This window comes from Chelon labrosus (assembly GCF_963514085.1).
Source record: "Chelon labrosus genome assembly, chromosome: 21".
Classification (NCBI taxonomy): Eukaryota; Metazoa; Chordata; class Actinopteri; order Mugiliformes; family Mugilidae; genus Chelon; species Chelon labrosus.
Window position 1 is genome coordinate 14,332,708 of NC_140354.1, and position 26,800 is coordinate 14,359,507.

Consider the following 26,800-nt stretch of genomic DNA (forward strand, 5'->3'; position numbering starts at 1 on the left):
CAACTAATATACTGAACATTGGAATTAATACATTAACTAAACAACAGAAGTCAAAGAAAACTAAACGTTTTTTTTTTTCGTGAAAAAGCCTATATGTATTATTTTATTTATTTTATATTAATTAATTAATTAATTTATAATTTCTCGATTGTGGAAATTGGCCACATCATTAACTCATAGGAATCTAATTATAAATTGAAAAAAATAAATAAAATATGTGAAACAAAAAAAAAAACAGACAAATTCTTTGCTTTGCATAGGTTCATTATTACTCCACTCCACATGTTTATTTTTTATTATTTTGTCTGTTTGTTTCTTTCACTCGTTTTGGTCTTGTGCGTCAAGCAAAAACAACAACTTTGCTCTTTTACAAATGACATCAGGCACAAACGAACATACAGTACATATCCACCCTCTGAAATGTCTCCTGGAGCCGTGCACAGAAACACTGAATACATGTCAACGCAGTAAAATGCAACACAGGATAAAAACAATTTGTAAACGTAGATATTATTAATGAGGAGGGAAAAAATAAAAATAAAACATAAAAACGTTGCTACAATAATGCAACATAATAATAAAATATTTGTCAAGTATTAATGCTATGAAATCTGTGGTTATATTTCTGATACAGCATGCACCATATGTTTTCAGAAAACACTCCTCCCTGATTTCTTTTTTATTTATTTATTTATTTATTTTTTAAGTAGCCAACAGCACCTTTCTCTAAACTTCCTTCAGTTCACAGCGTTTGTGGTCAGGAACTCAAAGGTAAGCGTAGAGGAAGTTGACAGCTACTATTGGTGCAATGGCAGAATCAGAAGTGTACTGTACATTTAACACATCAGTCTTTTGAGGAACAGACTGTTCTCTCGGAAATGACTACAGAATATCTACTTCTTGGTCAGAGTTTTGTTTCCCACGTCAGCTTGAACGTTAATGGAAGTTACTTTCTCTCTACCGTTAACGAAAAAATGGCACCCTGATTTTTTTATTTTATTTTTCTTCTTCTATTTCTTCTATAATTTTCTGTTCATCTCACTTCCTGGTGCCTTTTTTCTGTCTGTTTGTCCATCTGTCCTTCTACCCACTCACGAGCGCCTTCCCTGGCCGCCTCCAGTCCCGTCGCGGCACCAATTAATCTACCAAAACACATGAACAGACGGTTAGTTTTTCTTGTCTACAGGATTTGTAAAAAACGAGGCTCATTGAAGGAAAATTCCAGTTCATCTTGTGGAGAAACCTTAAAGGGGAATTACAGTTTTTTGACAACCTGGACCTTATTTCTGGCATAAAATACGATCGTTTACTCACCCATATTACTTTGGTGTCATTTGGAGTCGTTCGGACGATATTTAGATTCATGTATATCCATATAGTGGGAGTGACTGGGGCACCGAAACGTAGACTCTAAATTATGCATTATCTGCTGCGAAACTTGTTCATTTCACCAATATTTTGTTATGATACGCTAGTGGTATTCCCCAGTAGCATTTTAGCATAGGCGCACGGCAGCTAAATTATAGCCTAGAATAACCTCTGCTGTGGCTGTGGCCTTGAACACAGAAGCACAAATTGACTCGTATCTGAAAAAGATACAACGTTGGCGTGCAAACACAAAAATAAGATCCTTAAAAATATATTCATGTTCATACACTCAAGCTGAACTTGACAAGTTGTGTCTGTGACTGAACACATTTAACTTAATTGCAGAAACTCATAACAAAATATTGGTGAAATGAACGAGATTTGCGGCAGATAATGTGTTATTTAGGGGCTACGTTTCGGTGCCCCAGTCACTCCCACTATATGGATATACACAGATCTAAATATCATCCGAAAGACTCCAAATGACACCAAAGTTATATGGGTGAGTACGTGAAACAATAAATTGAAAATGTCTTTGGTTAAGTCTATAGGATTAGCTCCTTTGTGCTAATTTCTGAGTTTACTTCAGTCAAGGTGCTAAAAGGACTTGCGTACAATGTGAAAAGCATAGCAAGACGATTTCATTTTTGATTATATCTTAATTTCTTGAATCTCAATAATGGAGGTGGCAAGCGTAAAGTTCAATTTTCGAGGCTGAGTTACACCAGAATTTTCCTTGAATGCATGGCACGCATGAAATCTGATCTTTCCACACTACGCACTCTCTGCTTATATGGAAACACAAAGTTACACAAAGAACCTGAGGGAGAGGTTAAAACGGCCACAAGATCCAACAAGACAAAAAATGTTCCAGCCAAACCCCCTTTCAGACTTAAGTGTTGTTTGTTTTCCTGTTTACAGCTAACAAATAAGAGTTAGATTAGATTTCTGGTTGCTTATAACGCAGGCCACAGCAGTGGAGGCTTCGATTTATACCTTAGCTTTAACTTTCCTAGTCGATGTTGCACCACCACAACACTAGGGGGCAGTATCACTGAGGTATGCATCTTTACTGACCATTAATGATTATTTACAGGAATAAAGCGCAGTAAATATGCAACATTTATTGCATTTTTATCAGTTTAAAGCTTATTTTGACTTCCTTTTTCAATTTAAGGGGCTTTTATTTTGAAATAAGATTAAGATCCGGTGTATACAACAGGAGCGTGATAAAGGAAAATAAAAGTACAATTGTATTATTGTTACAAGGCTAGTATCTACTGTCATTCTGTAATATTAACATATGGTTTGTGTCTTAGTAGCTTCATTCATTGAATGGTTTGTTTAATTGCGTTAACATGAGTGAGTTTTTGTCATGAATGTAGTGTATATTCTTGTTCATGAAGTTAATTTTGGGAATCTGAATGAATCCACAATCGTCAGTTCAAATGTCAAGCCACCCTTCAATGGGATATGCCAGAGTCTGTGTTGACATCCAGCCATTCATGAAGATGCCACAGAGTTCAAAGGTCAGGAGGAGTTTTTCTGCTCTTAATCAGAAATCTCAGAGTTGTCTTTGGTCACTAAGCATATGACAGTGGTGGTGGACCACTGAAAGTCTCGGGGCTGGAAACTCTTGGAAATTAAGCACAGTCTAAGAAGTTCTATGTTTAAGTTGTTGCACTGTAGGCCTAGGAAGAAAGACATTTAAATCCTGTGTATGTGTCACACACATGTCAGAGTTGACAATGAAGCTGACTTTGATAAGTTACTGCTCCTGGAGCCTTCATGTCGTATCTGCATCAACGTTGTAGTCACACATGCAAACACAAAAACAAGATCCTTAAAAATATATTCATGTTCATACACTCAAGCTGAACTTGACAAGTTGCTAAGCTGAAGCTGTGACTGAACACATCTAACTTAATTGTAGAAACTGTGATATTTCCTGCTTGGATTTTCCACCAATTGATTACAGTACAAAATCTTATCTTTACGCGTAAGAAAAGATCTGACCTAGTGAGATTACCGTTGTGGCCTTTAAGACTGAATTAGCACAAGTGGGGGTGAATGTCCACGGTTACTGCATTTTGAAATATTTGTGCAAATCTGTGATGGTCAGTTTTACAAATAATATGGCTGTTTTTGCTGCAAAGCCCTTATAATATGGTGTGCACGCTATTTTAATCAATGACGATATACAAAAGTATAATAATTAAACAGCAGCATTAACCTACAACCTCCAAAATGGTCATAATGATGAATCTTCACCTCACTGAAACAGGTGAGGGTAGGTTTTATTGAAGAACTGTTGGATTAGACTGCTGTAGTTAGAAGTCAGGTGGGCCTGCTGTAAAGAACTGCTAGTATTTGATACTGCAGGAAGCGAGGGGGTCATTTTAATAACCTTAAACTCTTAAAATATAGTCTGTCGTAATGATTAGTCAAGCCTGGAAGCTACAGATGTTGTGGTACAGCTGACATTTAGCACTTCTGGATGCTCACAGGGGGAAACTCGTTCTCATCATCCAGACACACGGGGCCAGCGGCAAACTCGTGCTCTGGGATGACCTCGCCCTTCTTTGCCCCGCCGTCTTCAGAGTAGCCTGGGTAAAGAAACACGCAGAGGAAACGGGCGAACCCTTAGAGCAGCCTTATCTTTAACTTCATGCAAACACCGCTGATTAATCTGCAGAACTTTAACAGAGAAGTCAAACATAAACAAATTAGTAGGACATACACTTTTGAAAAAACAAAGACCCTCACTGGAAGAGCAAGCAGGCTTTACTGGTTTGGATATAGTGTACACACTATGTCTTAAACTGGAAGGAAGGTGGTCAGATTTGATTGGCAAAAAATTTTATCAACAGAAAAAACAGATTTGATTTCAGCGAACATCTCAACAGAGATTCATAAAGAAAAGAAAGTTCTTAAATTTAACAAATTTAACTGGGTTCTTTCATATTGGTGTACGTATAAGAAGTGTTCTTGTCTTCTAGCATACAGTATGTTAAGGCAAGAATATCTACCAGGTATTTTCAGCTGAATTATCTGCAATATGCTACTATATATAGTACTGTATAAGTATATATGTAAGTACGTATGTCCTGAACCAGTGTCGGATAGAGCCAACAAAGAAGTGCTCTTGGTCATACAATGTTTCCGTCTGCGACTACTAACCAGTGAGGGTCACAGTGACGGGACCGGAGGCTGGTAAGGCAGCAGTTTCGGCGTATGACGGACAAGACTGTGCTGGCTCTGTGACCTCTGACCCTTCTGGCTCTGTTGCTTCAGTCTGGTTATCGTCAACGCCAAAGAGTCTAAGGGAGGAAGAGAAAGAGGCTGAGAGTTAGCAGGAGAAGGACTTCATCAGCTTTATGCTTTAATTTCAGCTTGTTAGGAGCTTTTCAAAGACGGTGAATATTTGCAACCAAGCACATATGTAAGCTTTAGAACATTTCCTAATCCTCTCTAGAGCATGCAAGCTGCCACCCGCAAGTAATATAATAAGTAATTTGGGTTTCAATGGCTGCCACAAGACCTCTACAGATGGAACAAATGCAATATAGTACCCTTTTAAACATGATCCTCATTAAGATCCTCATTAGTAGGGATACTGGGTGGTCTTTTAATTACCTAGTTGGTGATTTCCGTCTCTTCTTGGTTCCTGGTAATCATATAAAGATGGTTCTGGTACATTGGAATTTAAGTTTAAGTGTAAGAAGCAATCGCACTGGTTTTTATTACTGTGGAGCCACAAGGAGCTTAGCCTTTCCAAGACACAACTAAAACTTTAATCCATTTAACTCATGTGAAATCAGCCGTAGCCTCACCTGTGTTTATGAGCCAACGCGCACTCGCCTCCATCCAGAGGATCCACGTCGTAGATGAACAACTGGCCGTCGGCCGTGGCCACCAGCAGCCGCGGAAGCTTCTGGATCCTGAAACATCAAACCGAGTTTCCATTTCTGCTGCTTTGGAACAATCACAGTCGTTCCCTTTGGTCTAAGCTGACAGTGACAAGAACAAGGAACTCATTCATTCACACTTTGTCATGCTAAAAATAGTTGGATTGCTGGATCAGGAATGTGGAATAAGAAAAAACAGTCGTGAAAGTGTCAGCACACGTCTAATACTCAAATGGTTTAAGGAGTCTGGTAGCATTTTATAGATCTAGAGAAGGGTCACCAGTCTGTGAAACAAATCAGTTAATATACAAACACCCAATATCAGTCTGTGATCAACCTTTTTTGTTCATGGTTCAACGCTCACACCCAGATTTGATTAGCATTTTCCCTCCGACTAACAGCTAGCAACTGGTATGTTACTTATATGTATATGTGACTTGGGATCCAAATCATGATTTTGTTTTTGCTGTGTGGCATCAATAATTGAACATTTGTACAAGCGACAACCCCCAGAGTTGAAAAATGAGATCACGGTGCAAGTTTTAAAAAACTGCAGTTCCATACATGGCCACTTGAGGATGTTTCCAAATGCGAGTCAATCGCCATTAACCCGCACATTTAAATTGTCAACTTAATAAAGCTAACATCCAGTTGCAAAAGAATGGCAATTATACAGAGGATTTTTTTAATTACCCAGGAGTGAAATCAGGCACTGACAAGATGGCGATGACCACAGCCACAGATACTGAGCTTCAAAACCGCTCGTCAGAAACCTGACGGTGGCGTCATGGTTATAGCTACAGCAGCTAATATGCTAATATGCGAAGCTGCTAATAAAAATTAATTAACCAGAAGGAACAAAGGGATCCATAAGAGGACAACAACTCCTTACAAGAAGGTGAGGACCGTCTCTCGAGGCCTAAAAACACAACGAGGATACCCTTCAAGAACACAAGTGTAATACAAAGGTTTCTGGCCTTGATTGGTAAAGGAAGAGAAGCTCACATAGCGAGTGTGCAGACGTTCTTCTGGCCAGACGAGAGGTGAACGGTGGCGAAGGCTCGGTCCTGGCTCATCATGCCAGACACCTGAGCAGGGAGGTAGCTGCTGGCCGCTGAGAACATCTTCCCCACGTAGGCTGTCCAGGTGGCAGCCTCGTCCACGCCACTGCACGCAGAGTAAGACGCATCGTTTAGAACAAGTATGTACAATTAGGTCCGTATGGATTTTTGCTATTTTATCAAATCATATTGAAGTTACAGTTATATAATGAATATGGACTTAAAGTGTATTTGAGTGTACTCACATTCAAATTAAAGGAAAGGTGCAGGAATTACAAATATTTTTATGTACAGGGTCATATTTTCAAGGGCGTGAAAGTAATTAAACAGAGTTTTGGAAGGTAAAGAAGTAGAATATTCGGCAGTGGTTGAGTCAACCACCTGCTCCCTACTACATCAAACATGCGTTTTACTTGCTAAAGACACAACCAAAGGGAGACAGACCAACAAACAACAACTTAAAACAGCTACCGAAACACATTCTATTCAAATATGGGGATGTCCATGGGTTCCAGACTTCAGGCAGTCATTGCCTGCGAAGATATCTGGTATTAAATATGGACATTTTAGTTGTGACTGGGTTTACCTGTCCAATTACCTTTGAGCCCCTGCAAGTAAGGGGCTGTCCATCAAAAACGTTTAATTCCTACAACCTTCATCCAGTTTGGAGGTGAATACCCTCAAATTAAAGCTGCAGAGTCTAAAGTTTAAGCCTGTATTCTTCATGTAGCCACAATTTAATTATGTTTTGGTAAACACCCACCGCAAACGATCTGACTATGTTTGTGTGTGCGTATACCTTGGTCCCAACTGTTCCAGTTTAAAGATATGCACTGTCTCTGTATTGCTGGAAGCGCAGAGGAACTGGCCATCGGGGCTGAAGGATAAAGAGCTTATACTGACATACCTGCAGACAAACAGACATGAACAATCAATACCTTAAAGTGGACATTTAACTTTGAACATTAGTCACGACGTAATAAAGTCTCCAAGCAGAATGTACGCTAAGGTGTCTGCAATGGAGTGCTGCAAGTATGGCTCCATAGACATTTTAAATGTTGCGTGAGAACCTCTGACCTCTTCATGCCTCGGCGAAATTCAAACAGACGCTGGCCCTCAGGAATGGAGAAGACCCGGATGACAGTACCCTGCAAAGACAAGATGGAGACAAGTGGTGTGATTCATATAGTATAGCGACAGTCTTCATGTGTAAGAACCTGTAGTGGCACTGGAAGGTAAGTCAAAACTTCCACCCTGGCACTTGTTTGACTATATATTCATGTATAAGTGAACATGTCTTGATAAGGCTGGAGGACTTTACTGGGACTTTCTTACCCTCTCCGAGGCACTGGCAAGTTTGGTGGCCGAGGCGTTGAAGGTAAGAGCTGCCAGAGGACTGTCATGAGCTGGGATCATTGTCACTGTGTTCTGAAATGAAACGAGGAGTTTTATTCTACAATGTTAATTGGAGTCTTAAGGCTTGAATACAAATATCTGAGTGACGGGAGTTGTTAAGAATGTGTGTTATGTACTGTACTGTTCGTCACTACTGACCCATTTTTGTGAATATAATATCTCGGAATCGACTTGAGGGATTTCGCTCAAATTTGGCACAAATGTCCACATGGACCCAAGGATAAATTGATTTGAATTTCCTTTTCAAAGTTCAAAGGACAAGTTTACCAAGGGCCTTGAAGGGGTCTTTGCATTTTGGCATTTCACGTTTGGATTTTGGAGGTAGATGATCAAAAGTCTCTGTGACCTCATACCCTTGTGAATGTGTTGTCACAGGAACATCTTAAAGAAATTTCTTCAACAAAGATCCACTAGAACTCAAAGATGAAGTTGTTGTTTAAAGATATGACATCCAAGGAGACCAGAAATCCAATTCTGACAACAGAAAGGTCAACGGCCAATTAACTGTAACACCAGTTCATTCATTCATTCATCTTCTGTAACAGCTTGTCCTGTGAGGGGTCAAGGAAGGGCTGGAGCCCATCCCAGCTGTCATTGGGCGAGAGGTGGGGTACACCCTGGACAGGTCTCCAGTCTATCACAGGGCTAACACAGAGAGACAGACAACCATTCACACACACATTCACACCTACGGCCAATTCAGAATCACCAATGAACCTAAGGAGCATGTCTTTGGACAGTGGGAGGAAGCTGGAGTACCCGGAGAGAACCCACGCAGACACAGGGAGAACATGCAAACTCCACACAGAAAGGCCCAGTCGACCCATGGATTCGAACCCGGAACTGTAACCTTAAACCTTGAAAGTCTTCACTGCATACAGTAAACGAAGAAACCTGGCTAGTCGAAGGAGGCACAAAATTAAGTCACAACAAATAACAAAAAAAAAGCTGTTGGGTTCAGTTGGGCCAAACTCTCTGTGCCATGTGAAGCATCACAGAGTGAAGAGAGGTGTCCTTTGTCTGACTGAGTTCACAAGAAAAGCCAACGTGTGACTAAAGCCAGCTGACGTGGTTCCAGGTAAAAAGAAACCCGAGGTAGTAACATTTGCAAAGTTGAAAACATTATGCAGTTTCACCAACGAGTGCAGAGGCAGTAGGAGCCTGTGAGCAAACAACACACACTGTCCTTTCCAGAACTGAGTCAATATGAAAGATTGATGTTTTTTAGCATCCTGTGTCATGACATTTCACAACTGCACAGTTATATTTTTACATTCGTCAGACCTTGAATACTATGTACTAGTTTCTACACGGGCTACAACACACACTGTGAGTTCACCCAACATCGACCTTGCTGTGTGTGCTGTATATTTTAGGACATCATGAGACCTTAGTCAGGATCACTTCTTGTACGCTGCACAAAAGGCTTCGGGTCACAGGAAAAACATCTCCAAGTGTTACCAGAGTGTCAGACAAACACTTATAAGAACAGCGAGGGAGGACAGGATGACCTCAAAACGAGCAGTTTCACAGAAAAGAGTTTCAGGGAAAAGAGTATCACTGCCGTCTTCTGAGCCAACCGCGTTCTGGCACTAAGTTCGGGTTCAGGTGAGCGTCTTTCAACATAAAAGTGCACACACAATGTGTTTTGGATCGAGTTGATCACCACTTTCTATCTAATATTGTGTAGATTAAGTATCTCTCTATCTATCTAATATATGCATTGTGCTATTCTATGCAGATGATACTGTTATTTATTGTTGTTCCGCATCAACGGGCAAGAACTGCAGTAACACAAATTACCTTACAGTGTACACATGTTTAACAAATATTTAAATGCAACATAATCAGCTGTCTGTGAAGGTTCTTCATCAGCCAGGTCATTGTATATAAAACAACTAAACAAAGCCAAAACAAAGGCTACATGAGGACTTTTTGAGTTTCTTGAATACGTTTTGGCCATCCACCCTAAAGTCCCAAACACAGAACTGTAAAAAAATGTGCACACCCATGACAGCTCCTTGAAAGTGAAGGCAAAGCATGTGGAGCTCCCCCTGGTGGCTTTCTGCTGTATAGGTCATAAGTCACACTTCCTACATGTCAGTGGATGGGAACTACAACCAGAAATTCAACAGGTCCGGTTGCCTTTGGTTGAGCTTTGTTTTTGTTTTTTGAATAAACAATCAGCTGTTTCCATTCTATATCACCAAGGACAACAGATATCCAAAAAATATTTAAAAAGGCAACTGGACTTGTAGAGTTTTTTGACTGGTGGGAAGTTTGAGTCCCCTAGAACTGAAGAAGCTACTCGGATGAGTGGCGAAACGTCTTCTCAAAAAAGTCCAGGTGTCTTTTTAAACTCAAAACACTCTACAACAGGGGTCTTCAACGTTTTCCAGGCCAAGGACCCCCAAACTGATGGAGAGATGGAGCGGGGACCCCCTACTTATGTGTATGTGTATTTAAAGACATTTAAATATGTGGAAAAAATTGCAGGGGGGAATATAAAAAACATTGTCTAATCAGCCAAAACTGTCGCGACCCCCCTGCAGTACCTCCGCAGACGCCCTAGGGGTCATGGACCCCCTGTTGAAGACCTCTACTCTACAAGTCCAGTTGCCTTTTTAAACCTTTTTTGGATATACCATGACCTGGATGACTGGGAACCTTCACAGACAAGGACAACAGACGGTAGCATGATATTTAAGATGATCTGTGATGACGTGTTTCTCACCAAACTGTTGGCATCGTACACTATGATCTCTCCAATGGTGGCACTGCCGGGGTATGCCAAGTAGGAGTTGGAATGGTTGATAGAAAGAGCACAGAGACCTGCAAGGAAGACACACAGTTTAGGTTTGGCAGGAGGAAAGAGGAACTGACATCTTTCATCTAAATGTGTTCTGTCCTGTCAGCTCTTGACGAAACAGGATGGTCTTCCAGTCTTTTGTTTAATTTCGACTTGGCTCTACATTGTATTGGAGCTTCGCATCTTATGTAAGTCTTGAAGAGTAGAGGAATTAATTTTATGAATCTAATTTAAACAATGTGACGTGGGGATCTGTTTAACGTCACGCTACTCTTGTTTTTTTCCCCGTCAGATTTTTTTCTCCTCAACTAGCTCGGCAAGAATGATGGCCAACATCAACACTGTAATGAACTGGAAGAATCCTGTCGCGCCAGAGGCAATGTGTACTCGAACCACTTCCTAGTAGTGCATTTCCCCCCCTCTCTCTGTCCGTCTGTGTTACATCTCACCTGAGGGGTTGGACGGAGTGTTGAGCAGAGTCTTGAGCAGCTTCATGTCCTTAATGTTGTGAATATAAATGGACTCTTCAAGGCACACCACCAGTCTCTGCAAGACACAACAGCCCCCGGGTCATTACACCCCGTTAAGTTCACATCAGGGAAATCCCGCTCGTTACGAGAAAGCGTTGGGTAAAATGTAAAAGGATCGGTTCATGGAAAGCTGCAGTTTCACACATTGTGTTCACAGGCGTCAAGCGCTATTGTCCAGTTAATTCTGGCGTGGATCATATTTCTAAGATCGCGTTTCTGTCAACAGCCTACCTGTTGTGTCAAGACGGAGACAGCTCACAGATTCTTTGTTGTGGCAAAGTACATGAACTCCTCACCTTCAAACCACAGATGTGAGTCATGAGAGAGCGCTGCAGCATCTCAAAACCTTTACGCTAGTTCAGCCAAAGTCAAGACATAAAAAGAGTGAGCGGCGTTAGCATTGACGACAATGCTAGAGACCCCTGCAAACCCACACATATTTGCAAATGCCCGACACCACTTACATTAGAGAAACCAAAGCACTAATTTGGGAATTAAAATGTGATTTTCTTCTTGTTTTTTTTGGTTTTGCGTAAAACACCAATAAACCTGCCCACGTCTCTATGCGTCGGACGGTTTTGCATTGGCAGATTTTACGTAAATGCAGTCGTGCAGGGGATATTGCATGCCTCTTCCTGCCCACCGTGACCTCCCTCCTAAGTGTTTTTTGAAGCATTGCATCGCCTTTAACCAGACACACAGACACGCAACTTTATACAACCTTGATGGAAAATATACAGAGGTTCTCAGGGGGATGCTGTTATTTACTTCTTATGTCCCAGACATTTTAATTTCATGTTATTTCTTCTCAGGTTCCTGCACGACTAAACTCAAGCACACAAAGATTATGAAAAGCTGCATGATGTTGTACTGCTCCTTTTGTTTGCTAATCAATTAAACCAATCAGCTTTGTATACTGAACATTTGAAATGCTATTTGTAATATCGTGACCTCTGCTTTACTGAACCCCACATGGAAACATCTGCTTCTGATGTCACTGCGCACAGCTGTTTACATGTTCCCAGACAGTGGGAACTCAAACTGAAACATTTCCTTTGTTGGAAATAAGCCGCGTAAGTCGTCTGCTACCTATTTGCGTGTAAGACTGTGAGTCAGCGTGTGCGTGCCCCGCGAGTAAAGCGGACATCAAAGGGGCTCGGGTTTATTTTTGTTGTCTCAGCATGTCTCGAATGACGCAAGAGACAAACTGACGGACATTAGCTGTCCAAGAGACAGCGAATGCAACATTTCCAGATGAAGCCGGAGGAAGGAAACAACCCCAGATGACGTCCTTAATATCTCAGATTTAGGCTCGGAGACGACTTTTGTGGTAAACAAACCACGAGGAGGACATGGATATTTAAGAAGCAGCTGGGCCGTGTTATGGGAATTCTTGGATCTAGTGTTTTTGGCTCATTTGTTTAGTTTCTTTCCGTTCATTCAGCTTTACAGACGTGGCAGTAACAAATCGTTTTAAACTCTGAGCTTTGAAAATGTAGGTCAAAACTAAAAGCAGCATTAGTGTCTGTGACCGGGGTGAGAGCTGTCGCTGTCAAGTCCAACGCAAACCAACTCGGATTTGTTGGTCAGAGAGAAAGTCCTAAACCCAATACCAGAGGAAGTTACCCAGCTTGCTGAGACTGGTGATCAGACAGGAGAGACGCACATGTGGATGTCTTCAATAGTCCTTAATATGGACCAGTGATCACACTAGGTTTAACTGAGGTCATATCTTTTCATGACAAAGAGGCTTTAAGGCCTAATCCTGAATGCACGTGACACATGCCAAATCCATGACTCTTGGCAACCCTGGGATCTCGTGTGACCGGTCGACCTTACAACAACAGAAAAGCACGTAGAAGGGCTGTCGGTGCGAGTCGGCCCTCGCTCACCTGTCTGTTGAGCTTGACAGCGAGGATGTCGTTCGGGTAACTGTAGTTGCAGATTTCCGTGCCCTTCTTGAAGTGGTAGATGTTCATGCGCTGCGGCATGGCGGTGCTCACCACGACTACCAGACTGCTGGAGAAGAGGCGCTCCACGATGTAGACATCTGGAGTGTCTGCAATGGGCGAGAACACGGAGGTCAATAAATAAACTCCGTCACACTCTGAGACATTAGACGGGCAAGACTAATGGACTTGAAGACAAAACATGTTCTTGAAGCACAATGAATCATAGGAATCTGGACAACCAACACTTTTTTCAACAGTCGTTCCAAAACGATTTTGCACTAGAGGTGTACAGATTTGGGATGTGGTGAATTTGGAGGCCAGGTCAACACCTTGTGCTGTTCTTCATGTTTTTTGAGTTGGCCATCAAGGAGTGTCATTGCTATGGGGTGGGGGTGCCTGGTCTGGTCTAGGTGGGTGGTACATGACTAAGTAACATCCACACCAATGAATGCCAGGTCCAAAAGTTTCCCGGCAGAACACTGAATTGTCACAAGATGGTCAGTGGTCATAATGTTATGGCTGTTTGGTGTATGTACACCACGCTACAGCCACATTAAAGGCACTGACAGGTGAAGTGAATGAGAACAATCTTGTGATCTTGTCATCGTCTTCCATTTAAGAGGAGAAAAAAACTGCCATTGAAGCAGTTTAACTTTAATGACAGGTTAACCAGAGTTTGACCAAAAGATTATACACTGAGATTAAATTTAACCCACATCTCCCAGCTTTTCCTTTAAAAGGGGAAATCTGAGGAGACGTGGCGTGGCTTACATGCCAGTCTGAGGACAGATGAGCTAGAATTACGGTTCAGTTTACATAAAAACAGAGGGTTACGCTAATGTCTGTGACGTAAACTGAAATGAATAAAAGTCAATGATCCACGAGGGACCTGACCATCCTTCGGGTGTTACTGGTGTCATCATTTAATAGCTGACAAATGGATGAATGAATGAATCTCAATGAAACGGTGCCAGTGTTGAATGAACCGTGTTACACCGGTCGGTTTGTGGCTCCATACTGACCGCTCTCATGGATGCAGTCCAGTTTTTCCACCATGGTCAAAGAGAACAGCTTGTAGCCGGTCTTTGTTCCCAAAGCCAGTGACCTGCAACACACACACACAAGAGGAATGCATCTTCAACTTTCAGTGTTTCATTTAGCAGAGAAGCAATTAATCTATGCACTCGAGCTGGAAACACAGGAACAATGTGACGTTAAACTTTGACTCGAGGGCATTAAATTCCACATTTGTGAACATTGTCTTCTCTAGTCCTGTCTAAAGGGAGCCACCTAGTGGGGAAATTTGAGCAAACAATCTTGGAGCTTTCAACACCACAAACTGGTTAAAGGTGTTACATCCTGTGTGACTCCTGGGAAGCCTCTCAGACTTATGTCAGTGCAGTTAAAAGGAGCGTACTAAAAGGTGTAAGAGGAGCAGGCATTCAGAAGGCAGAAAATGTCAAGTGGAACTTTTATTTTGGGAAACCAAGAAAGCCAGTTATTTTTTTCCCTGAATCTACAGTAAACTCAAAAACAGAAGTGCAAGACAGAGACTGGAGGTCGGAGTTAACGCTGTTAGCAAAATCAGAACCAAACGAGTGCCTGCATCTACTCTGCCGCTCAGAATCAAAATGCTTTAGTGTCACGTCTACTGGTGCATCTGTTCACCGATGGTCCTGAGGTCATTGGGTGTTTCGGGTCTTTCAGCATCATACACCTTTACTCAAGTGACCCAGTCAGAGTTGATCAGACCCTGACCCACAGCTCACTTGTCGTCATCTGGAGGTCCTATCTGCATCTTCCATTGTGCCTTCCCTCTAGGCAGTGATGCCAAGTAGCATGCAGACCCCAATCGATGGGCTTTCACATCTTGATCATGGAGATGTTTTTCTCCAGCGCACCTTCCAACCAAATTCACGTTCCCTGCTGCCGCATCCCCACCCTCCCGCTTGGCCTTTTCTTCTTCAACACCAGTCACATTCCTTGCGATAGCAGGATTTTGGGATGGCTCTTAACCTTGCTCTGCCAGCAGCGAGTGTGCCCGCCAAAGGCCCTACGCCTCCTCTGGGGCTTAACAATTTCCAGACTTTGGTAGGCTCTGCCCTTTCTGCCTGTCAGTGCCACCTTTTAGTCCAGATAGAGACCTTGAACTACACATTTAGGCTGAGTACACACTATACTATGACATTTCAGAAAATATAGTTTCTCCAAATTAAATTTACTGTGTTTTACTCTATATATTTATCTACGTTTTCTACATAGTCAGTGAGGAGGAAGAAACCTCCAACAGGACTCGACTTGGGGTTTGCTGCCCTCTACAGTACCTCCCTGACTGGATGAGTGGGGTGAGACGCATTCATTTACAGTCAGACAGTAAAGAAAAGCACATTTTAGGAGCTGCAGCAAGAGAATGAAACGGCCTATGACGTTGATAAATAACTTAAATTAGGTTACTGATGAATAAATTTCACCTAAAATTGTTCTGCCTTTTTATTCCCTCAAACATGAGATAACAAGACACCTGGGTCGATGTGGTGTTTTCCTCACATGGCACGATATGTTGTGAAATAACATCATACAGTGCCTGATGTTTATTCAGTACGCGGGACGAAGCTGGGGCGCAACGTCGGGACAAGACTCCATGAGAAAAATAAGAAGGTAGGACAACGGCTACCTATAAAGGCCATAGAGTGCATTGAAAACACTACACAGTCCCCTGTCATGTACCCTATGACAAATTTCACTAATTTGGACACTTGATAATGGGACTAGTATGAACCTAGGTGAACCTAGAATCACCACTAGGAAGAAGATAGAGATATGTGACCGGCGAAACATAGCTAGACACTGGTGATTTCTCTATTGTTGCATGATTTAAAAATGCAGACAACTAGCATGTCAACTGAGCGTAACCTCGGGGTAAGACATGCGTCAACCTGCTCATAGTTAGCCTCGTGTGGTACATGCAGACTCAGTAATATTCCACACACACACACACACACATATACACACAATGTTTAACCCGTTTGACACATTGCTCCATTTTCACAACCGTCATTTTCTTAATGGCCACCTGTGCCTTCATTCTTTCTACATTCCTGTCCTGTCGTATCCTGTTTCTCAAAATAAAAAACAGAAGGAAGCCTGCACAAAAAATACAAAGTGTGACCAAGTATGTCGCTTGAGACATCACAAAGCCATTATATGCTGGAGGCAAAACATAAAAAATTGTCTGCAGTTGGGAAACTGTTGCTGCCGCACCTGCTGGAGATACTGTAAATGCTGTACCTGAGGGCAGTTTGGCGCATACTTAGACAGATATTTCACCAGACCTTCTTTCACAATGTTCTGCCTGTGATCTGCCTGTGACTGTGCAACTTTCTACACTCGTATGACGCTGCAGGGATCCCTAACTATTTCCCGAAGAAGACCGGGACTGAGCCGGTGCCTTAAATGTCCACCAATCCACCTTCGGTTCTGGTGTGTACCTCCAGCAGAGTTGCTATGATATCTAGGGCAGAGTGGCAACGCTCCCGGCAAGAGCAACCCTAACCTGATCCATAACAAATATGTATGTCAAGAGACCAGATCCAGATGCAGCAGAGGCCAAAATATTGTGATTTTCAGGTCCTGGTTTGGATCAAGCTTGAAAAACAATGAGTCTTCACGACATTAGATCATTTGTACTCAATGAATCACGCAGGCCTGGACAAAATCTGTGTTATATCGGATTCTCATTTGGGGCCGAGCTACAAAATACGGGATCGCTCCTTTTCCATGATGCAGATTTGTCAACCATTAACTTCTTTTTGACGTCTCTCTGACAGAGGGTCTCACCGTCAGGGATTACTTTCTCAAATGCTGGTAAGCTTCTCCAGAGCTACAGAACTCTATTCAATTCATAAACACCGATGCCACAGATCACAAAATTTCCTCACAAGCTGATTAAATGTGTCCTCAGTGCCACTTGCAATCAGATCACTCAGGATGGATTGGGGCCCCAGGCCAGTAGAGGGACCACATAGGACTGACGAATCTAAAACTATGTCTGTAGGCAAGGTGCTTGACTGACAGCAGGATATCTCCCTAAGGGTTATTTGAATAATTTCCACTTCCTCTTTCTTTGACGGATGTTCACGTCTGTTGTCTGTAAACAAATCCGGTGTGGATGTTTTTTGCCGAGGGGTCCTAACAGAATCACCTCTGGATCTGAACAGGGCTGCATTTTCTCCTTCGCCCTATGCAACTTAATTAACCTGCACAGTTGTATCTATCAGTAGCAGTGCACGTTCACTGTTTAGTTAAAAGGTTCAACTTGTAGATTTTGTTTAGATCGTCTTTTTGTATCCTGTGTCGTAATATGTTGTCGTGTGGTAGGTAGAGCAGTGCAGGAGCAGTTGCGGTTATTTTAAGCTACTGTGTTTGTCTTGTCAGCTTACAGTGGGACAGTATTTCACACCTCTGTATGTTTTTATTAAGATATCATAGAAGTGAGAAGTTAAAAGTTCAACTTGTAGATTTTGTTTACATCATCTTTTTGTGTCCTGTTTCGTAAAATGTCGTCGTGTGGTAGGTAGAGCGGTGCAGGAGCAGTTGCGGTTATTTTAAGCTACTGTGTTTGTCTTGTCAGCATACAGTATTTCACACCTCTGTATGTTTTTATTAAGATATCATAGAAGTGATAAGTTAAAAGTTCAACTTGTAGATTTTGTCGAGAACATCTTTTTGTATCCTGTGTCATAATATGTCGTAGTGTGGTAGGTAGAGCGGTGCAGGAGTAGCAGGGACAGTATTTCACACCTCTGTATGTTTTTATTAAGATATCATGGAAGTAATAATAAACACAACTTGAATCTTGAATCTTATTTGGATAATAATAATAACTGTAATTCCTAACTGAACCTTTACTATGAATAAACAGAGGCATCTTCAGAAGGATCAGCTACATAAAATGTATAATACATTGTTTTTTCAGACTATTCATGATAAGTTTACCGAGCAAAAATGGTGGAGTGGCCCTTTAGCTGCACAACAAGTAAGGTAGGATGTTGTTATAAATCAGCTGAGCTCTTTTTGTCCTAAATACGTGATTTATTTCCACCTGGTGAAGTGTGACTGGTTGCATCATCTTTTTTTAGCAAACGTTTGTCAAATTTGGAGTAATCGAGCTGAATGTGACTCATCCGCTCTTTGTCCGCTCGCTCGTTTGCTTACGTGGAGTCTTGGTTGAAGGAGGCGCAGCAGAACTGGAGCCCCGGTCCGTCCGGTGCGTCCGGTCCTCCACTGGAGCCGCCGGAGCCGCCGCCGCAGCCGCCCGCTCCCTCCTCGGAGTCCATCCCGATTCCCAGCGACCTCCTTCCCTCCCTCCGACCTGGATTGGAGGCCTGGGATCGGCGCCGCCTCGTCGCTCGATTTCGGCTGGAGACGGCTCCAATTTGAGAAAGAAATGTGTGGAGAGCGGTGCGCGCAAGGTGAGAGGGCGAAGGCAGAGCCGGCGGCTTTCTACCGCAGGAAACGACTTTGAATTCAGCTTAAATGCGGGTGTTTTAGAGGTCGAGGGTCCAGGAGGAAAAGAGGAGCAGAAAAGAAGCAAAACAAGAACAGCTGATGGCTGACACGTCACGTCCACGCCTCTTGCGATTGGCCCGGAGTCTAGCTCTCCTCTATTATGATTGGTCAAGGGTAGAGTAGTGTTTTCTTATTGGCCCACGGGGCTGTGTTTGTGTCCGTCCATTCATAACACCAGCATTCTTCCCCACCGCAAAAAGCAAGAATATAAATAAATAAATAAAAGTTAAAAAAAAATAACATATATTACATACGGTACTTTAACCAGCAGTTGTTGTTTTTTTTTTTTTTTTTTTAAATAATTTGAATTGAACCAAAATAAACCGTAGTGTGTGCTGTGAAATCGGTTTGAAGTCCAACAAATTCTGAACTTTAATACAATTCATCGCAGTTTGATAAAAGCCTATGTATGCCGAATACACCATACAATTCACTTAATATCAAAAGTGGTGTTTTTTTGTCATATTCGACAGCAAATATTGGCGTACACACTCGGCAACTTTAAATGTCTGATTTTTCGAACGAAGTTTTGAATGTGTTTCTCGGGATTTGGGATTAAAGGTTATTTTAGGTGAAGAAATACCCTTGTGACACAAAAATAGGCTACTTGAGTTTGACACTCCAAGGGTCAGGATTGATTTTGACAAAAGACACACACACACACACACAGTCCAGTAGACAGATATATAACAGTTTATATAGCCTACAGGCTTTTACCCAGTGTACTATAATACAGTAATACATTTTCTTTGTTTGTTGGGATTTGGATTTGCTATATTGAGACAGGATTAACATGTTAAAACAGTATTGAAGGAACACTGTAATTATTATACTTACATTAAGTTCTTTTAAGCACCATTTATTCTGTGGATTAAAGCGTCTGGAAGGTGTCTTCTTTCTCTTCTTGTAATACCAGTTTGTCCCCTAGTCTCATGGATTATGGGTCAAACCATCTGATTTGGACATTTCGTTCTTCTTGAGGCTGAACATACTCCTCTACAATTTTGCCCTTATATTTGGGTTTGCTTTTCCAAATGAATTTAGCACAACCTGACCCCTCCCTGGTGGCATTGCATGAGAAATAATAACATTAACATCTTAACTGCCTGTGCATAAACATATATCAAGCATAAGCAGAAAGGAAGGAAGTGTGTAAGAGGGTGAAAATGTCAATAAAATGAATACACAGCTTTTACGTTGACTGATCTGTTTATTTCTTTTAAAATACTTGTTTTTATTTATTTTTTTGACAAATATCACAAAGCACGTGTGCTTTTTCCAGTCGCTCAAAAACACAAATGAGTCGATCAGACAGGTTTGATCCTCTTACACCTCAAGGGGCTGACTGCCCATCTGGACTCAGTGCTGCAAAGTAAGAGCACAAACATGTTAGAACAATTGATCTCGGAGGTTGGTACTGACACATATGAGCAGTTTAGTGCCTTGTTGCATTACAGCTGATGGTTGCACAACACTGGGTTAATTTAATTCTAATACTGTCTGCATGAAAACTTGGAATCAAACATGAAATATAGGTCGATCTATGCTATAATATGGAGCATAGCTGCATAGTTTACATGGCTGTAAAAATGCATTGACAAATCACTGTCAAAAGACAAAAGTCAACTCAAATTCAGCTTTCAAAAGGTATAAACTGTGTCCTGTAAGCTCATCTGAATAGGATGCACCTTCAGTCGCACTAAATAACCTCACATTAAATGGTAACCACTTAACATGACAACATTACAGTATAAATAATTGATGTTCTTTGCTGACACTACCTTGAAATCCCAGATCACCATGGTTCCATCCAGTCCCACGCTGCTGTACTTTTCCACTTTCTCCCTCGACCCTGACACGACGCACAGCTGCCTGCAGAACACAACACAAAGCGGGAGTTCTTCAAAAACCGGTTTTTATTTTAAAAACATCAGCAATGCCTCAGCGGCCATAGCTGGTTCAAGTGAATGATTGTTGGATATTGAGTGACAGCTATGAAAAGAAAAGATAAAAACACGTGATAGCAGAGGAGGAATTGTTGTACAGACAAATGATTGAAACGTGGCTCCTTGGGGGAGTGTAGTTGGGTATTAATGTGTTGCTATAGAGGCGAACAGCTGTAACATAAAAACATGCACTGAAGTGAATTAAATGGAAATTAAAACCAGAGTTTTGCTTCTAAACAAGATGGTTTAGATGTAAAGAGTCGAACCATAAAGTGACCATGTGGTGGCGCTGTTGGATTTAGTTGTAAACTGTGATTTACAATGAATACTTGATCATTTTTTATGTACTCCTCAAGTGTAATTTAAGATTATAATTTTTTTATTTTGATGGTCGACCGCAGTTAAACCACAGGAAATGAGAGAGACGGGAGCGGTGCAGAGAAGAAAAGCAGAGTCCCTTACGTGATGCTGTTCTGGTGAAGGGTGTTCAGCTCGTTGTCGTCGTCGTCGGTGGCCTTCTTGTCCAGGTTGCGGAAGTGCTGCATGGCCGACATGCTGCCTTTGGAGGTCTGCTTGGGGATGTCCAGCTTCTTCACGAACTCCAGAGCTCCGGGACCTTTATACGTGTACTGGTAGGGGCAGCAGTCATGACCCTGACACCGACACGAGAAAATAAACAAAGTAAACACACAAGAGGATATTAGATACCCTGATTTTAGGTGCTCCACTTTGTTCACAGCCAACCTACGATGGACGCACTGACAGCTGCTTGTCAGTGTGAGGTACAAATGTGTAAGTGCAAACCTGTGTGCAAGAAAACCTTTTTGGATCATGTACAGCAACCAGTTATCCTTGATATATCCAGTATAAGATGGTATAACTGGGTGCAGTCAACACTGTAGAGCACCTCCACGCAACTGACTATTAGGATTTACTTCTTCATGCAACCACCTCATGAAACACGCTGCAACAAGTAGAGCAATAAGCCGAGTTAGTGAGAACTGATTTCAGGCATCAGTTCCTGAAGGGCAACGTGGGTCGAGGACAAGATCCATGCGAAAACAGATCTGCGTCCAACTCTAATTCTGATCTGACTTACTGTATGTATGTTTGTGACAGTCTGAAAGGAGTATTTAAACATGGAGGAATATATTGAACCTTAAACTTTTTATGATAGAAGTTGAAAGTGACAAAAGTGTCTGGCACTAAGAGACCTTAACGTACAGTAATATTTTGTGACATCTTTGGAGACAATCATTGCAAGCAATGGCTTTCTGTACATCTTGATGAAACTGCTAAACTTTTCAGGTGGTCGCTTGCTCCAATTCTTTCTGGTTTCGGGGTCTTTGTAGTTAGTTTCAGATCTACTTCAGAAATTGCCAGTGTTTTATTCTCCTCTGCTCTCTTCTCTGTGAACGCTCCATTTTTGTTTTTCTTCTGCAAAGGCAGAGCTGATGCTGCAAAAAAATTTTCTCATGCACTTTCATTTGTCCAGTCCTTTCATCAAAATGAAAGCATGCGTCACTGAAAAGCGGGTCTTCTTCCATGGAGCCACTGTCATTCAGAAAGCGACTTATGGTGCAAACACCATGCTACTACTGTTCTTTAATTTGATGTCACACTGTCACATTCAGGGGGTCTCGCTTTTCAAAGAAGACAGAGATCATTTCTCATTGTGGATAGTTATTTAACCCACTGCAATATTGATTCCTGCAGCTTTTGACTTAAATTACATAGAGAAGGTAATAGTTACCGCAGCTACAATCTCGGTGGGGTTGACATACAGGACACTCAGCAGAGGCAGGCGGTCAGTGGTCAGCTGGGTAACCCTGAAGAAGTGAGGTATTTTAATGTCAACATGTAGCCACGACTTAAAGAAATGAGAAGCCTTGGTGTATAACTCAACTGGATACTTCATTCATTTTAGCTGAACATCAACACTGGTCACGCTGGTCATGTAAGTGGCTCATTGGCAGTACTCACTCCTTCCCCTGTGCGGCATCGGCCACAGTGATGCTGCTGTTGTGGGCCACCCAAGCCAGCTGGTCTCCGCTGGGGGAAAAGGAGACGCTGTGCACCCACCCACCGCAGTCCTTATGCTCCAGCAGCACCTCCCCGAAAGGCATCTTGGCCCCCCAGGCAGTGGGTCCGGGCTTGTCCTCGATGTCCTTTATGTAGGCCGAGAAAATCCTGAGAAGCAGAAGCAGAGATCTGTTGCAGCTTGAAAGCTTCAGGACACAACGCTGCTTTGCTTGATTGGCATTTTCTGTTTCTGTCTGTGTCTATGTTTTAACTCTCAGTGGTGCAAGTGGAAGAGTGAGAAAATGCACTGGCATGTATTCGATAGGGTTCACATGCCAACAAGACAACAATTGACAATTAACCATAGCTTCACTTCATATCCTTCATAGTTTTGGAGGATGTCTCACCTGCAGTGAAGGTCTGCAGACCCAGCAGCCAGTAGGATGTTGTTGGGATGCCATGCCAGACTCAGGACAGTGGAACGCATGGGTTTCTTGATGTGCTTACTCAGCCACCTAACAGGAGGAATGGTAAGCTCCATATGTGAACGTAGCAAAGGTCATGGTATTGATGAATTATAGATGCTTAGCTCATGTAAGCTCACTATGTTCTTTAGCATTGTTGTTCCGTCTCTATCCTCAGGCTTCATTTAGTCTTAGGTGCCCAACTCGAGCAACTGAGATCTGATGTTGCGTTTCTCACCAGTCATTCTCCTTCTCGAAGTAGCAGACAGAGATGAGTCGGGCTCCGCTGCCCAGGGCGAACTTGTTCTCCAGCGGGGACCACTTCACGCAGGTGGCCGCACGGTTGATTCGCACCAGGACCAGCGTCGGCTTCCAGACTCCATCCTTCAGGGTCCACACATAGGCGTTGCGGTCGGAGGCACACGTCACAATGCGGTTGGACTCCGGAGCCCAGTCGATGCCTGTGGATGAGGTTTATAACAGCAGGCGATGAACAGCCAGCGCTTCTTATGAGGAAATATGTTCCACCTTTGCTATTAAAAGACATCAAACACATTCCACATGTCAAAGGAACATTGCTTCAAAACATAACTGAACGCCCATGTCAGTGTGACAGGGTTCAGTGGAGAAGAATGTGTATGTCATATGGCTTCACCTGGTGGCTGTAAATGCTTTTAATACTTTAATCAGTCACGCTCACTACCCATACTTCCTGATTTTTGCTCATCATTCTGCAGCAGGCAACACCAGTTTGGCTGCACATTGCACTGAAGCACCTGTGTACCTGTGATTCGTCCACTGTGCTCAGTCAGCTCGTGGATCTTGACCCATTCTTTGCCCTTCTTCTCGTAGATGTTGGCCACGTTGTTGTTAGGACTCACAGCAATCTCTGCAAGGAAACATGTGGTCGCTTTAAGGCTGCAGTGCTTTTAATGTAAGAAAAAGATATTAAAATAATAGGTTTCAAGTGTCCTAGAAATTTGGACATTAGCTGTTAGCAGTGAAAACATGTAAAAGGATTAGAATCAGTATCATTTTTGTATTACATATGAGTAAAGATTAATTCTCTAGGGAGCATCAGTTTAAAATGATAACATGATTAATCACGTTTTCCTTGGCAACACTAGCAGCGCACAAGGCACCAATAGGTACTGGTCAGTTTATTGGTCCAGATATGTGATGGGTCACTATGAAATCTGGTGCACGGTCCCCAAGATTTCTGTTTGACCATAGTATTAAAAACTCATCAGACTCGGCTGTAATTTAGCTCATGTTAGCATGCTAATATTCCTGTGAAGAGTCTCAGTCCAGGATATGGTGAATATAAAACAAAGGACACTGAACTTGTACGAGTTTGGCATGCTAATTTGCACGCTAGCATGCTAGTATTGCCAGAATAGGTCTACTCACAATTTTATCATCCTCTGTGTTTGTGCCTGTGAGTTTAACGCTAATTATCTCATGTTAGCATGCTAATATGTCTGTGAAGAGTCTCAGTTAGGACATGGTGAATGTAAAACAAAAGTAACTGAACTTGTACGAGTTTGGCATGCCAATTTGCATACTAGCATGGCCGGAATAGGCCTACTCACAGCCTCTGTGTTTGAGTTTAGCAGTAATTAGCTCATGTTAGCATGCTAATATACTAAACAAACATTGCAAACGGAAGCTGTGATCCTGGCGTCATTCTTGCTCTTGAACTGAAGAAGCTACTCGGATGAGTGGTGAAACGTCTTCTCAAAAAACTCTACAAGTCCAGTTGCCTTTTATTGAACCTTTTTTGGATATACCATGACCTGGATGACTGAGAACCTTCACAGACATTCTTGCTAAAGCTACAGTGAACTTGGCACACCTGAAAAACTAATGACAATCCGTCCAGACTCACTAAAAATATACTGACATGAAAAACAAGTCAGTGATAATGCACAGATAATGTGGAATACTCCAACAGCAGCAGACATCCTGCAACTGGAGTGCAGGCATACACATGCATTAAAGCTCTTTGAGTCCATTTCCTGGATTGATAATTAGATCCCCAGTGGTTCCCAAGGCAACATTAAACCTGCAGTGCAGAGCTTCTCTCTCCCCTTGCATCTGTAATTAATAATTACACCAGTGGTTCCCTCAAATTTAGGGGGGTGGCAAGCCTGGGTGGGGTCGTGTACCCAAGTAGGTTGCATTGGAAGTTTGGTTTCACCTTGCACTGAACCAGTAAGTTGATAAGACAGAACATGGGAAGTGCATTTGTCTGTGTGTGTGTGTTACTCTATATGGATTATGGTAATGCAGTTTGTACGTAGCGTTGCTGTTTCACTTACGGGTTCTGTCTTTGTTCCATGCATGGCAGGAGAGCGGCTCCAGGCCAAAGCTGTAGAGCGACATGTCTGAGCAGGAGCTGGAATGCGGCTGTTGTCAGGGCTGGTCTGCAGATGTGCTGCTGCACGTCCCAGGATGTAATCAGGGAGAAAGGCAGGGATACACTTTGTTTGTCATATTTGGTTTGGAGACAGTGCTATTGCTTCAGCTGGTGATGTAAAATACACATCCGGTATAAATGTGACATATATATTTATTTTATATCACTTACTCTGAAGTATACCTTGAGATTTGCACAAACTTCTGCAGCACCTTCAAGTAAGTCCTTGTTAGCTAAGTGAGCAATGACCGTGGGCTAAACTACACCTTTATCAGGTGTGGCTCACACTGTGCAAACATTTTCTAACTGTTATGTCTGGTGGTTTCTCTCCCTGCTAACAATAATCTGTCCCTGTATGGAGTATTTTTGAATACAGTGAAGGCAATTTTACATTATTACGTTAAAGCGGAGAAGATAGTAGCATTGAAGACTCTTGAAGAGATGCTTGAATACTGATATTAGTACATTCCAAGCATTTCTTTAAGTGGTGTTGTTGTTATTACTTCGCCTTAAAAAGACACGAGCAGAGTAAAGTGATGAGAAGCAAACATCCTTTAGGTTTGACAGAAAGCTTTCACTTGGATAATACATTTCTGTGGCTGTGTGAGCCAGATGAAAACCATATAAAACACTTTGACTGGCAATCACAAGCAGAGCAGGCTGATTAGATTTAACAATAATAATTAGATCTGAGTTCATTACTTACCTTCGCTGTGAACGCGTGGTCAGGTGGATTTGGCGGCGGTGGAAAATGCAGGACAGCATTCGTGGACTCTGGGCAGTCGACACGAATAGTGCTGTGCAGTCTGGCCTGCAAGGAAGTGGCTGCGTTATCACTGAAGGGAGTGGAAGAGAGGTGGGTGTGTCTGCTAAGAGCTATTGAGCAAGCATCTGGAGCAGGTTTGTTGAAGATAAATCCCTCCAGCAGCCGCCAATTTTATGCAACGATTCGTTCAAAAACAAACCCTTAAATACCTATTTTGTCCATAAAATGTCAGCGAATTGTGGAAAATGCTCAGTATAATTTAATTTAACACGTTTATTCTGAAAATGTGAGTGGAATCCAGAGACTCTTTAGTGTATTTGTGTTAAAAAGGGAACAGCTAAAAAACAAATGGACCTGTTGAGTTTCTTACTTTTGTTGCAGCTTTTGTTTTTTCATTGGTTGACTGAGATCCTTCACAGACACACAATACGTTATTATATTATCAACAGTTGTGCGTGAGAGCATCCTGCACACCTTTGTTGAGACCTTCTTTGTGTCTGTAGGCCTCAATGTTTGGCAATGTACAGGCCCGTACGTGACTAATTTAAGAAATTGATATTGAAGATCTCTA

The 26,800-nt window shown here is 42.2% G+C and overlaps 2 protein-coding genes across 3 annotated transcripts; both read right to left on the reverse strand.

Annotated features, from left to right (window-relative positions):
- Nucleotides 1-257: 257 nt before the first annotated feature.
- On the reverse strand, nt 258-18,574 carry wipi1 (WD repeat domain, phosphoinositide interacting 1). 2 transcript variants are annotated; one of them, XM_084571364.1, is made up of 14 exons: nt 18,259-18,574; nt 14,067-14,149; nt 12,985-13,151; nt 11,012-11,108; nt 10,488-10,585; nt 7,673-7,765; nt 7,415-7,485; nt 7,137-7,244; nt 6,282-6,443; nt 5,202-5,309; nt 4,549-4,688; nt 3,874-3,974; nt 3,102-3,165; nt 1,091-1,142 (listed from the first exon to the last, which is right to left on the reverse strand). In XM_084571364.1, exons 1-14 carry the CDS (start codon nt 18,378-18,380, stop codon nt 1,138-1,140), a joined length of 1,419 nt encoding a protein of 472 aa, XP_084427490.1. In that variant the 5' UTR covers nt 18,381-18,574; the 3' UTR covers nt 1,091-1,137. The 2 variants fall into 2 exon arrangements, with proteins under 2 accessions (XP_084427491.1, XP_084427490.1); XM_084571365.1 differs by lacking the exon at nt 3,102-3,165 and having other exon boundaries at nt 258-1,142.
- A 1,228-nt stretch (nt 18,575-19,802) lies between these two features.
- Nucleotides 19,803-26,324, reverse strand: LOC311507252 (actin-related protein 2/3 complex subunit 1A-A). Its single transcript, XM_084571526.1, has 10 exons — nt 26,170-26,324; nt 25,366-25,484; nt 23,829-23,933; nt 23,283-23,505; nt 22,988-23,095; nt 22,542-22,748; nt 22,312-22,387; nt 21,021-21,211; nt 20,394-20,484; nt 19,803-19,977 (listed from the first exon to the last, which is right to left on the reverse strand). The coding sequence occupies exons 2-10, from the start codon at nt 25,427-25,429 to the stop codon at nt 19,972-19,974; spliced, it is 1,071 nt and encodes a 356-aa protein (XP_084427652.1). The 5' UTR covers nt 25,430-25,484; nt 26,170-26,324; the 3' UTR covers nt 19,803-19,971.
- Nucleotides 26,325-26,800: the final 476 nt, after the last annotated feature.

Excerpts from the sequence above, each read along its gene's own strand:
- wipi1 (XM_084571364.1), bottom strand. The coding sequence starts at position 18,380 with ATGGACTCCGAGGAGGGAGCGGGCGGCTGCGGCGGCGGCTCCGGCGGC. Across the intron at positions 11,109-12,984 it reads CTGTCAAGCTCAACAGACAG|AGACTGGTGGTGTGCCTTGA; the intron begins GTGAGCGAGGGC and ends TGTGTCTTGCAG. Across the intron at positions 5,310-6,281 it reads AACGTCTGCACACTCGCTAT|GATCCAGAAGCTTCCGCGGC; the intron begins GTGAGCTTCTCT and ends TTGATGTTTCAG.
- LOC311507252 (XM_084571526.1), bottom strand. The coding sequence starts at position 25,429 with ATGTCGCTCTACAGCTTTGGCCTGGAGCCGCTCTCCTGCCATGCATGG. Across the intron at positions 23,506-23,828 it reads GCACAGTGGACGAATCACAG|GCATCGACTGGGCTCCGGAG; the intron begins GTACACAGGTGC and ends CCTCATCCACAG. Across the intron at positions 22,388-22,541 it reads GATGCCGCACAGGGGAAGGA|GGTTACCCAGCTGACCACTG; the intron begins GTGAGTACTGCC and ends TCACTTCTTCAG.